Genomic DNA, 13,617 nt, shown 5'->3' on the forward strand with positions numbered 1-13,617 from the left:
AACACAGCACAACATTTTTACATTTACATTTAAGTCATTTAGCAGACGCTCTTATCCAGAGCGACTTAACGTGAACGTAACACACCACAACGTGAACGTAACACATTACACCACAACGTGAACGCAACACACCACAACGTGAACGTAACACACCACAACGTGAATGTAACACACCACAACGTGAACGTAACACACCACAACGTGAACGTAACACACCACAACGTGAACGTAACACACCACAACGTGAATGTAACACACCACAACGTGAATGTAACACACCACAACGTGAACGTAACACACTACACCACAACGTGAACGTAACACACCACAACGTGAACGTAACACACCACAACATTTTTACATTTACATTTAAGTCATTTAGCAGACGCTCTTATCCAGAGCGACTTAACGTGAACGTAACACACCACAACGTGAACGTAACACACCACAACGTGAACGTAACACACTACACCACAACGTGAACGTAACACACCACAACGTGAACGTAACACACCACAACGTGAACGTAACACACCACAACGTGAATGTAACACACCACAACGTGAATGTAACACACCACAACGTGAATGTAACACACCACAACGTGAACGTAACACACTACACCACAACGTGAACGTAACACACCACAACGTGAACGTAACACACCACAACGTGAACGTAACACACCACAACGTGAACGTAACACACCACAACGTGAACGTAACACACCACAACGTGAACGTAACACACCACAACGTGAACGTAACACACCACAACGTGAACGTAACACACCACAACGTGAATGTAACACACCACAACGTGAACGTAACACACCACAACATGAACGTAACACACCACAACGTGAATGTAACACACCACAACATCATGTGACGTCTATTATAGTAAAATCACAATACAGGTCTGGCTACGATGATTCTTGTTCTTGGCTTCAACCTTTTTTTAACCAGTTTTAAAGGTCACGGAACGCTCAATCAGTCCTCTGACCTCACAAATATAATTTATGGATGTCAAAGGTTACATTCCAATTCTCTACCCTTCTCCCGAAGTGTGCACTTGTACACTTCCCCTTTATGGATTTAAAATGATTGGACTGGTGTAAGAAATATGTTGGAAATGGGAAACGCCCACCAGTCATACTTGTTCCAATCCAATGATTTTGAGTTCTGGAGAAGGATAGAAAATCGGAACGCAGCCACAGGGTTCAACTGCACCGTAGAGACTGCTGCCTTATGTACAGTACATAGTCAACACTGGTCACTTTAATAATGTTTACATACTGTTTTACCTACTTCATGTCTATATACTGTATTCTAGTCAAGGCAATTCTATATAACTACTGCTGTACACACCGTTTCTAATTCATATATTGTCTATAATGTCTATACACACCATCCTATATAACTACTGTACACACCGTTTCTAATTCATATACTGTCTATAATGTCTATACACACCATCCTATACATAGATGTTTATATTCCGGAGTCTGACAGTCTTGTTCTAATATTTCTATATTCCTGTCATTTGTATTTCGTAGATGTACATGTATTGTTACTACTGCACTGTTGGAGCTAGGAACACAAACGTTTCACTACACCCACGATAACATCTGCTAAATATGTTTACGCAACCAATAACATTTGATTTTATAATGTATTTGAAGTCAAAGTTATGTCAGTCCCTTTACCTGCCGTCGATCTGCCTGTTGAGGTTGTCGTAGCGTTTGTTCAGTTTGCGGACCTCGCCCTCCTGCCTCTCGATGTCGGGGCAGTGCTCCTGCACCTTGGTTGCCATGGTGTCACAGCTGCCTTTGGCCGCACGCAGGTTAGCCTCCGCCTCCGTCACCGCGGACCTCTTGGTCTTCAGCTCTGATGAAATATCCTGTCGGGAGAGGAAGTGAGGTTGAATTGTGTGTATGGGGGAAGTTCTGCCCCAACCAGGACAAACTTGAGATATGAGTGTGTAGCTCAGATCTTCCAGCTCATCATACATTTGTACTGTATGTCATTAGCAAATATGCTTCTGTCTTTGGTATCTGAATTGATACAATACATTTCCTTTGTGGAGAAGATCCATTTGGATCTAAACATGAATCCTGATGAGAATAAATGAGCGATCAGAGGGCAGCCATCTTACAGCCAGTTGACGCTGCGTCTTCTCCAGAGACGAGATGTCTGCGGGGGCGACTTCCTCCCTGACCAGCTTGTTCTCGTAGCTGGACAATAAAGATTTCCCGTTTTGAAGGGAGTTCTCCAGGCGGTTGGAATTCTGAAGCCTGTAAACAAACACATGATATGATTAAATTACATTTGATTAAAATGACATTTAAAATGTGTTTAAATAGTGTCATAGTAGCCTACAGGTTAGTAATCCTAGTAAAACAGGAAAAGTCTCTCATAAAGTAGAAGTGGTCCTGAGGTTTGTGTAACTACTACCATCTCTACTAACAAGTCAAGTAAAAAAGCTACTCACTTGTCCTCTGAGCACTTGAGCAGCAGGTTGATCTTGTCGTATTTGTTGTTGGCCTCGTTCACCTTGCCGTTCAGCTGAGGGGCGCTGGCACATTTAGGGTTAGAGGTCAGGAACTTCTCAGCCTCCTTCACCTTGGACGACTTCTCCGGCTCGATCTTACGAACCACGGCCGCAATGTCCTGGTGGAAGAATATGGGATAAGCATTAAACAAAGTGTACACTTCCTGGAACTAACTAATAGTACTTCCTCGATAAGCATTAAACAACTGTCTCAAGACTTTCTTTGGTAGGATTAAATGGGTTTGAAAACTTTATCGAAAGGATTCTAGTCTAAACTAGGAGGACAGGAGAAGAGTAGAGGAGGAAAAGCATCTCTACCACTCTACACCCTCTGTGCAGAGAAAGGAGAAAAAGGATGAACTACCTTGACGTCCTGCAGACGGTCAGCGCTGTCCTGCAGTGGCCTGGTCTGCTCCAGCGGGGGGCGTACTCGAGAGTAGATGGCCTTCTCCTGTTTGTCCAGATCACTGGTCACCTTGTCCAGACCGGCCATCAGCTGGCGACACTGCTGCTCCTCCTTGTCTACAATATTCATCAATCAATCACACACAATCAATCACACACCAAAATAACACACACAACACATCATATACATCCAGACTCAACAATCACAACATCCATCAATCACACACCAAAATAACATACATAAAATCAGATACGACTACACACACACGACTACACACACACACACGACTACACACACACACACACAGACAGAAATATAGAACCAGACACTCAACATAACATCACATTCACAATCAGACAATCACACTGGCATACAGATCATAAAACATGTTGTTGTTTGTTTTAAGCTGCAGCTCTAGTGATTAACTCCAGTAGTAATATGACATACCATGACATACCAAACAATCAATCACATTTATTTATAAAGTGCTTTTTACACCAGCAGGTGTCACAAAGTGCTTATACAGAAACCCTGTAGCTGTAGAAGCACGGTGGCTAGGAACAACTACCTAGAAAGGGTAGGAACCTAGGAAGAAACCTAGAGAGGAACCAGGCTCTGAGGGGTTGACCAGTCCTCTTTCTGGTTGTGCTGGGTGGTGATTATAAGGAGTATACGGCCATTAAGGCCAGATGGTTCTTCAAGATGTTCAGACGATCATAGATGACCAGCAGGGTGAAATAATAATCACAGTGGTTATAGATCAGGGCTCTCCAATAGGTGGATGGAGATCTACCAGCATGAGTAGCTCACCATGTAGCTGGGCTCCCGAGTGGCGCAGCGATCTAAGGCACTACATCTTAGTGCAAGAGGCGTTCACTACAGACCCTGGTTTGATTCTAGGCTGTATCACAACCGGCCGTGATTGGGGAATCCCATAGGGCGGCGCACAATTGGCCCAGCGTTGTTAGGGTTTGGCCGGGGTAGGCCGTCATTGTAAATAATAATTTGTTCTTAACTGACTTGCCTTGTTAAATAAAAAGGTTAAATAAATACAAATATATTAATTCTAAAAAAGGACATGCATTTTTTTTTCATGTGTTCCATCGCAAACGGTCATAAACATTAAACTCCAGGCTGCCACACAATCAAAGCTACATGGACATTTACCCACCCCTCGTTAGTCACACCTGGCTTCAAAATCCTAACCCGAACACAATATCTGCCAATACATTCCCAGCAATATTGCCCATCTGTCTGTCTGGTGCACGTGTTTGTATCAATCAATCCATGTAGCCAGTTAGCGATGCTAATGATAACTATCTTTAAAAAGGATCAAACTTTATTGGTCACATACACGTGTTTAGCAGATGTTATTGTGGGTGTAGTGAAATGCTTGAGCTTCTAGTTCCGACAGTGCAGCAGTATCTAACAAGTAATATCTAACAGTTTCACAACATATACCCCATACACACACATCTAAGTAAAGGAATGGAATTAAGAATATATAAATATATCGTCGGACAATGTCAGAGCGGCATAGACAAAGACTTTCCCCAAAAACCTTGTCAATTAAATGTTAACTGTAAAGTGGGCTTACCTGACAGAACGGTCATGATTATTTACATCAATTGGATGGCCATTGTTTTACAAACTCTGCCATGACACGAGCTGCAGTAGGCCTGACAGAAACATCACTAGAGCCACACATCTCTCTCTGGCTAGATGCGCAATTAAAGGGGAATTACACTCAAAAAGCGTTATGTTTAGGTCTGAAAGAAAAGGTCTTCTGATGTGATGTAAGCACGGACATGGACCCAGAACATCCATTTGTTGTTTCTCTATGAACAATTGTACTATTGAGAGTGAAAAACAGAGTCAAAACCAGGAGAAGAAAAAAAATCTGGAAAATACTAAAGATCATTTTATGGGGCTGTAGTGTTGAATACTGTTATTTAACCATTATTTTACCAGGTATATTGTCATCTTTTGTACAGCAAGGACCCGGGGAAGAGTTGCCGGGTAGAGGAGAAGAATGTGCCTATTTAAAAGCTATAAATAAATTTAAAAAGAGTTGCTCGCGACATGTTTCATTTTTTTTTTTAAGTAGCTCATGCTAGAAAAGGCTGGAGACCCCTGTTATAGAGGGTGCAACAGGTCAGCACCTCAGGAGTTACATGTCAGTTGGCTTTTCATAGCCGAGCATTCAGAGATTGAGACAGGGACATAACATGACATAACATGACATACCATGACATACCATGACATAACATGACATAACATGACATAACAGTACCTACCAGAGCCAGCGGAGTCGTCTTTCTTCAGTTCCTCCAGGCGTTTGACCAGGGTGGTCTTACTGCCAGACACCTTCATCTTAATACCCTTCTGCTGGCTGGCCAGACTGGAAACACACAACAGACCCTGTTACACAGTGTACAAGTACACCGTCTAGGGAAACAGACCCTGTTACACAGTGTACAAGTACACCGTCTAGGGAAACAGACCCTGTTACACAGTGTACAAGTACACCGTCTCGGGAAACAGACCCTGTTACACAGTGTACAAGTACACCGTCTAGGGAAACAGACCCTGTTACACAGTGTACAAGTACACCGTCTAGGGAAACAGACCCTGTTACACAGTGTACAAGTACACCGTCTAGGGAAACAGACCTTGTTACACAGTGTACAAGTACACCGTCTAGGGAAACAGACCCTGTTACACAGTGTACAAGTACACCGTCTAGGGAAACAGACCTTGTTACACAGTGTACAAGTACACCGTCTAGGGAAACAGACCCTGTTACACAGTGTACAAGTACACCGTCTAGGGAAACAGACCTTGTTACACAGTGTACAAGTACACCGTCTAGGGAAACAGACCTTGTTACACAGTGTACAAGTACACCGTCTAGGGAAACAGACCCTGTTACACAGTGTACAAGTACACCGTCTAGGGAAACAGACCCTGTTACACAGTGTACAAGTACACCGTCTAGGGAAACAGACCTTGTTACACAGTGTACAAGTACACCGTCTAGGGAAACAGACCCTGTTACACAGTGTACAAGTACACCGTCTAGGGAAACAGACCCTGTTACACAGTGTACAAGTACACCGTCTAGGGAAACAACAGACCCTGTTACACAGTGTACAAGTACACCGTCTAGGGAAACAACAGACCCTGTTACACAGTGTACAAGTACACCGTCTCGGGAAACAGACCCTGTTACACAGTGTACAAGTACACCGTCTCGGGAAACAGACCCTGTTACACAGTGTACAAGTACACCGTCTAGGGAAACAGACCCTGTTACACAGTGTACAAGTACACCGTCTAGGGAAACAGACCTTGTTACACAGTGTACAAGTACACCGTCTAGGGAAACAGACCCTGTTACACAGTGTACAAGTACACCGTCTAGGGAAACAGACCCTGTTACACAGTGTACAAGTACACCGTCTAGGGAAACAGACCTTGTTACACAGTGTACAAGTACACCGTCTAGGGAAACAGACCTTGTTACACAGTGTACAAGTACACCGTCTCGGGAAACAGACCCTGTTACACAGTGTACAAGTACACCGTCTAGGGAAACAGACCCTGTTACACAGTGTACAAGTACACCGTCTAGGGAAACAGACCCTGTTACACAGTGTACAAGTACACCGTCTAGGGAAACAGACCTTGTTACACAGTGTACAAGTACACCGTCTAGGGAAACAGACCCTGTTACACAGTGTACAAGTACACCGTCTAGGGAAACAGACCCTGTTACACAGTGTACAAGTACACCGTCTAGGGAAACAGACCCTGTTACACAGTGTACAAGTACACCGTCTAGGGAAACAACAGACCCTGTTACACAGTGTACAAGTACACCGTCTAGGGAAACAACAGACCCTGTTACACAGTGTACAAGTACACCGTCTCGGGAAACAGACCCTGTTACACAGTGTACAAGTACACCGTCTCGGGAAACAGACCCTGTTACACAGTGTACAAGTACACCGTCTAGGGAAACAGACCTTGTTACACAGTGTACAAGTACACCGTCTAGGGAAACAGACCCTGTTACACAGTGTACAAGTACACCGTCTAGGGAAACAGACCCTGTTACACAGTGTACAAGTATACCGTCTAGGGAAACAGACCTTGTTACACAGTGTACAAGTACACCGTCTAGGGAAACAGACCCTGTTACACAGTGTACAAGTACACCGTCTAGGGAAACAGACCTTGTTACACAGTGTACAAGTACACCGTCTAGGGAAACAGACCCTGTTACACAGTGTACAAGTACACCATCTAGGGAAACAGACCCTGTTACACAGTGTACAAGTACACCGTCTAGGGAAACAACAGACCCTGTTACACAGTGTACAAGTACACCGTCTAGGGAAACAACAGACCCTGTTACACAGTGTACAAGTACACCGTCTCGGGAAACAGACCCTGTTACACAGTGTACAAGTACACCGTCTCGGGAAACAGACCCTGTTACACAGTGTACAAGTACACCGTCTAGGGAAACAGACCCTGTTACACAGTGTACAAGTACACCGTCTAGGGAAACAGACCCTGTTACACAGTGTACAAGTACACCGTGTAGGGAAACAGACCCTGTTACACAGTGTACAAGTATACCGTCTAGGGAAACAGACCTTGTTACACAGTGTACAAGTACACCGTCTCGGGAAACAGACCCTGTTACACAGTGTACAAGTACACCGTCTAGGGAAACAGACCCTGTTACACAGTGTACAAGTACACCGTCTAGGGAAACAGACCCTGTTACACAGTGTACAAGTACACCGTCTAGTACACCTCTCCACCCTACCCCTGTAACACACACACCTCTCCACCCTACCCCCATAACACACACACTTACCCGTTGGAGACGGCGACAGACTCTGGGTCTGTGGGGGGGACCATGAAGCAGGCCCCTGGAGCCGTCAGTTTACGCCCGGCCGCGTCCTTCACCTCCCACTTGGGCCCCTTGTTACTCAGGAGGGTGTACCTCTCTCCACGCAGGATCTGACCCTGGGATGGACAACAACAACATTACACAGAGTTTCACTCACTGATCTGGTATGGAAGAACCAGAACACAAATAGAGGTTCACTCACTGAACCACTTTGGATAAGGCCATTAGCTTTTCCTGACCACATGACCCGACCACATGACCTGACCAGGGAAACACTAGCCCTAGTTAGTAAATTAGATTTCACTGTTTTTACCGGTCAGGTCACATGGGGAAAAAAAATATAAACACAACACTGCGTTTCCCCTCACTGTTTGATCCGGTTCCTAAATCTTAAGAGCTCTCTCGACTGCGCCACACACACACACACACACACACACACACACACACACACACACACACACACACACACACACACACACACACACACACACACACACACACACACACACACACACACACACACACACACACACACACACACACACACACACACACACACACACGCTCCAGCTCTCAAAATCCACTCCTAAAACCCCCCTCAGCCTGTGGCTGATCCACCGAAGGCTTAAATAAGATGCAGAGAGCACAGGCCTCTTAAAGGATTTAAATACATTACAACACAGCACCACATTCAGGGGACTGGAATGAAAGGAGTGAGAGTGAAGGAGGACGAGAGGAGGAGGAACCAGAGGAGAGAGGAGAAGACGTGGTGCAGTCAGATCGTGCTCAGTCACGATAACAGAAAAACACACCACACATAGGGATTAGAGAATGACTGGAGACAGAAAAGGAGAGAGAGAGATGGGGGGGTAAAGCAGGGAGGGAGGGGGGAGAGGAGAGAGAGACAGGGGGGTAAAGCAGGGAGGGAGGGGGGAGAGGAGGAGAGAGGGGGGAAAGGAGGAGAGAGGGGGGAGGAGACAAAAAAAAGAGAGAAAAGCTAGAATGATTGTCATGAAGAAGCGTGTGTGTGGAGGAGCATAGTGGACAAGGTATCAGTCTGAAACTAGACTAGGCTGGTGGCATATCCAGGTTTACCACATCAGTGTCTCACACACACAGGCTGAGGTAAAGTAGTGGAGGTGTCCAGGTGTAAAGGTTTACCTCGTCAGTGTCGAACTCACACAGCGCCTCGACGGGGAGCAGCTTCTGAGGGGTGTTCCTGCGGAACTGGAGCGGGAGAACCTGTAGACTGCGCTTCTCCAGAGCCTTCACACGCTCATCAAAGTGGTCCATGGCCTTCGCCTGGTCCTGCACCACACACACACACACACACACACACACTTTTTTAAAGAGCATTTTGGATTTATAGTTCTAAGGCTAATACGTTTGTCAAAATGTAAATGTTGTTGATTGAGTTGGGAGTTTAGAAACCAGCCTGATAAGCAGACAGACCTGACAGACCAACGAATTGTCTCTGCTTTATCCTGACAGACCAACGAATTGTCTCTGCTTTATCCAACAGCTTTGTCATTGTTTGGCTAAAGCAGAAACAGATCTGTCCCCCAGACTTGTAGTAAACTACAGCAGTGTAAAGCCCACTCTCAGTAAACTACAGCAGTGTAAAGCCCACTCTCAGTAAACTACGGTAGTGTAAAGCCCACTCTCAGTAAACTACGGTAGTGTAAAGCTCACTCTCAGTAAACTACGGTAGAGTAAAGCTCACTCTCAGTAAACTACGGTAGAGTAAAGCTCACTCTCAGTAAACTACACTAGTGTAAAGCCCACTCTCAGTAAACTACACTAGTGTAAAGCCCACTCTTAGTAAACTACGGTAGTGTAAAGCCCACTCTCAGTAAACTACGGTAGTGTAAAGCCCACTCTCAGTAAACTACACTAGTGTAAAGCCCACTCTTAGTAAACTACGGTAGTGTAAAGCCCACTCTCAGTAAACTACGGTAGAGTAAAGCTCACTCTCAGTAAACTACACTAGTGTAAAGCCCACTCTCAGTAAACTACACTAGTGTAAAGCCCACTCTCAGTAAACTACGGTAGTGTAAAGCCCACTCTCAGTAAACTACGGTAGTGTAAAGCCCACTCTCAGTAAACTACACTAGTGTAAAGCCCACTCTCAGTAAACTACACTAGTGTAAAGCCCACTCTTAGTAAACTACGGTAGTGTAAAGCCCACTCTCAGTAAACTACGGTAGTGTAAAGCCCACTCTCAGTAAACTACACTAGTGTAAAGCCCACTCTTAGTAAACTACACTAGTGTAAAGCCCACTCTTAGTAAACTACGGCAGTGTAAAGCTCACTCTCAGTAAACTACGGCAGTGTAAAGCCCACTCTCAGTAAACTACGGTAGTGTAAAGCTCACTCTCAGTAAACTACGGTAGTGTAAAGCCCACTCTCAGTAAACTACGGTAGTGTAAAGCCCACTCTCAGTAAACTACAGCAGTGTAAAGCCCACTCTCAGTAAACTACGGTAGTGTAAAGCCCACTCTCAGTAAACTACGGTAGTGTAAAGCCCACTCTCAGTAAACTGCGGTAGTGTAAAGCCCACTCTCAGTAAACTACGGTAGTGTAAAGCCCACTCTCAGTAAACTACGGTAGTGTAAAGCCCACTCTCAGTAAACTACGGTAGTGTAAAGCCCACTCTCAGTAAACTACGGTAGTGTAAAGCCCACTCGCAGTAAACTACGGTAGTGTAAAGCCCACTCTCAGTAAACTACGGTAGTGTAAAGCCCACTCTCAGTAAACTACGGTAGTGTAAAGCCCACTCGCAGTAAACTACGGTAGTGTAAAGCTCACTCGCAGTAAACTACGGTAGTGTAAAGCTCACTCTTAGTAAACTACGGTAGTGTAAAGCTCACTCTTAGTAAACTACGGTAGTGTAACGCTCACTCTTAGTAAACTACGGTAGTGTAAAGCTCACTCTTAGTAAACTACGGTAGTGTAAAGCTCACTCTTAGTAAACTACAGTAGTGTAAAGCCCACTCTCAGTAAACTACGGTAGTGTAAAGCCCACTCTCAGTAAACTACGGTAGTGTAAAGCCAACTCTCAGTAAACTACGGTAGTGTAAAGCCCACTCTCAGTAAACTACAGCAGTGTAAAGCCCACTCTTAGTAAACTAAGGTAGTGTAAAGCCCACTCTTAGTAAACTACGGTAGTGTAAAGCCCACTCTTAGTAAACTACGGTAGTGTAAAGCCCACTCTCAGTAAACTATGGTAGTGTAAAGCCCACTCTCAGTAAACTACGGTAGTGTAAAGCCCACTCTCAGTAAACTACGGTAGTGTAAAGCCCACTCTCAGTAAACTACAGCAGTGTAAAGCCAACTCTCAGTAAACTACGGTAGTGTAAAGCCCACTCTCGGTAAACTACGGTAGTGTAAAGCCCACTCTCAGTAAACTACAGCAGTGTAAAGCCCACTCTTAGTAAACTACGGTAGTGTAAAGCCCACTCTTAGTAAACTACGGTAGTGTAAAGCCCACTCTTAGTAAACTACGGTAGTGTAAAGCCCACTCTCAGTAAACTATGGTAGTGTAAAGCCCACTCTCAGTAAACTACGGTAGTGTAAAGCCCACTCTCAGTAAACTACGGTAGTGTAAAGCCCACTCTCAGTAAACTACAGCAGTGTAAAGCCCACTGTTAGTAAACTACGGTAGTGTAAAGCCCACTCTCAGTAAACTACGGTAGTGTAAATCCCACTCTCAGTAAATTACGGTAGTGTAAAGCTCACTCTCAGTAAACTACACTAGTGTAAAGCCCACTCTCAGTAAACTACACTAGTGTAAAGCACACTCGCAGTAAACTACACTAGTGTAAAGCCCACTCTCAGTAAACTACACTAGTGTAAAGCACACTCTCAGTAAACTACACTAGTGTAAAGCCCACTCTCAGTAAACTACACTAGTGTAAAGCACACTCGCAGTAAACTACACTAGTGTAAAGCACACTCGCAGTAACCTACACTAGTGTAAAGCCCACTCGCAGTAAACTACACTAGTGTAAAGCCCACTCTCAGTAAACTACACTAGTGTAAAGCCCACTCTCAGTAAACTACACTAGTGTAAAGCACACTCGCAGTAACCTACACTAGTGTAAAGCCCACTCTCAGTAAACTACATTAGTGTAAAGCCCACTCTCAGTAAACTACGGTAGTGTAAAGCCCACTGTTAGTAAAACATTGTAGTTGTAAAGTCCACTCTCAGTAAACTACACTAGTGTAAAGCCCACTCACGTCCAGGTCTCTGATGAGGCTCTCCATCTGGTACATGTCCTTGAACTCTGGTTTGTACTTCTGGTCCACCTCTTTGTCCATTCTCTTCAGAAGGTCCTGGGTGTCCCGGGCCTCTTTGTGGAACTGGAGAGAAAACAGACACCGTCAGGAAAAACCCTGAGGTAACAACATCACTGAAAGCAGCTAGGGTTTATTTACACTAAGTTCGACTGGCAGCCAGTCGGTCTCTGCCTGAACCAACTCTGTTCACGTACCATGACATGCCAAGTCTGTAACTCAGAAGCTGTTGCTTTGTGCAGCACATGCTTGTATACAAGCCCATCAAAATCCAATGACCCTGTTCAAACATTCAGGATTTCTTAAACTGATGCTTTCTGAATACTTGTTGCTGTGACTCACCTTGTGGTTGTGGTCCATGTGTTTCAGCTGGTATTAAGGTTAAGGTCAGGTCAGGTTACAGTATACTAATCACCTTGTGGTTGTGGTCCATGTGTTTCAGCTGGTATTAAGGTTAAGGTCAGGTCACAGTATACTAATCACCTTGTGGTTGTGGTCCATGTGTTTCAGCTGGTATTAAGGTTAAGGTCAGGTCACAGTATACTAATCACCTTGTGGTTGTGGTCCATGTGTTTCAGCTGGTATTAAGGTTAAGGTCAGGTCAGGTCAGGTTACAGTATACTAATCACCTTGTGGTTGTGGTCCATGTGTTTCAGCTGGTATTAAGGTTAAGGTCAGGTCATGTTGTGTTACAGTATACTAATCACCTTGTGGTACTCGTCCATGTGTTTCAGGTGGTTCTCCTCACAGATGAGCAGGTTCAGGTACTCCTTCCAGTCTGCATGCACAGCCTCCATATGAGCCTGACAGGTGGAGTAGAGTTCTGTTCCATTACTGTCTGTTTGTTGCTTTCATTCACATTCATTTTGAGGATTTTAATCTCAGTAGAGGTGAATCCTAACTTCCACTAAAATAGTCTGATTTGACCTTCGTCTCCCATTGACATCAATGCATGACTTAAATCAACATTGACTAACGTGGAAGTTAGGATTTGACCCAATAGTAGAATGATAGAGGATAAATGAAGTGGACCTCAATGACATTCATCCCAGGATGGTCAGTGGAGATGTGTGTGTGTGTGTGTGTACCTCAATAACATTCTTGCCAGGATGGTTGGTAGAGATGTGTGTGTGTGTGTGTGTGTACCTCAATAACATTCTTGTCAGGATGGTTGGTAGAGATGTGTGTGTGTGTGTGTGTGTGTGTACCTCAATAACATTCTTGCCAGGATGGTTGGTAGAGATGTGTGTGTGTGTGTGTGTGTGTGTGTGTGTGTGTGTGTGTGTGTGTGTGTGTGTGTGTGTGTGTGTGTGTGTGTACCTCAATAACATTCTTGCCAGGATGGTTGGAAGCGATGAGTTTATCTCCATCATCATTCAGCTTGGTAACAGTGGCCTCCTTGGACTCCAGACACTTACTGATGAAGTTCTGGTGG

The 13,617-nt window shown here is 44.7% G+C and overlaps 1 protein-coding gene across 2 annotated transcripts in view; it reads right to left on the reverse strand.

Moving 5' to 3' along the window:
• The window catches only part of ppl (periplakin), a 43,229-nt gene that overhangs the window by 7,534 nt on the left and 22,078 nt on the right, over positions 1-13,617 (reverse strand). For both annotated transcript variants that reach the window (XM_071392616.1, XM_071392625.1), the window contains 10 exons: positions 13,503-13,610; positions 12,890-12,985; positions 12,126-12,248; positions 9,048-9,194; positions 7,851-8,002; positions 5,257-5,360; positions 2,918-3,075; positions 2,494-2,672; positions 2,158-2,296; positions 1,709-1,902 (listed from right to left, as the gene is read on the reverse strand). In XM_071392616.1, coding sequence (XP_071248717.1) covers positions 1,709-1,902; positions 2,158-2,296; positions 2,494-2,672; positions 2,918-3,075; positions 5,257-5,360; positions 7,851-8,002; positions 9,048-9,194; positions 12,126-12,248; positions 12,890-12,985; positions 13,503-13,610 — 1,400 coding nt within the window. The remainder of the gene's footprint in view (positions 1-1,708; positions 1,903-2,157; positions 2,297-2,493; positions 2,673-2,917; positions 3,076-5,256; positions 5,361-7,850; positions 8,003-9,047; positions 9,195-12,125; positions 12,249-12,889; positions 12,986-13,502; positions 13,611-13,617) is intronic.

The sequence above is a fragment of the Salvelinus alpinus genome, chromosome 1 (assembly GCF_045679555.1).
Source record: "Salvelinus alpinus chromosome 1, SLU_Salpinus.1, whole genome shotgun sequence".
Taxonomy (NCBI): Eukaryota; Metazoa; Chordata; class Actinopteri; order Salmoniformes; family Salmonidae; genus Salvelinus; species Salvelinus alpinus.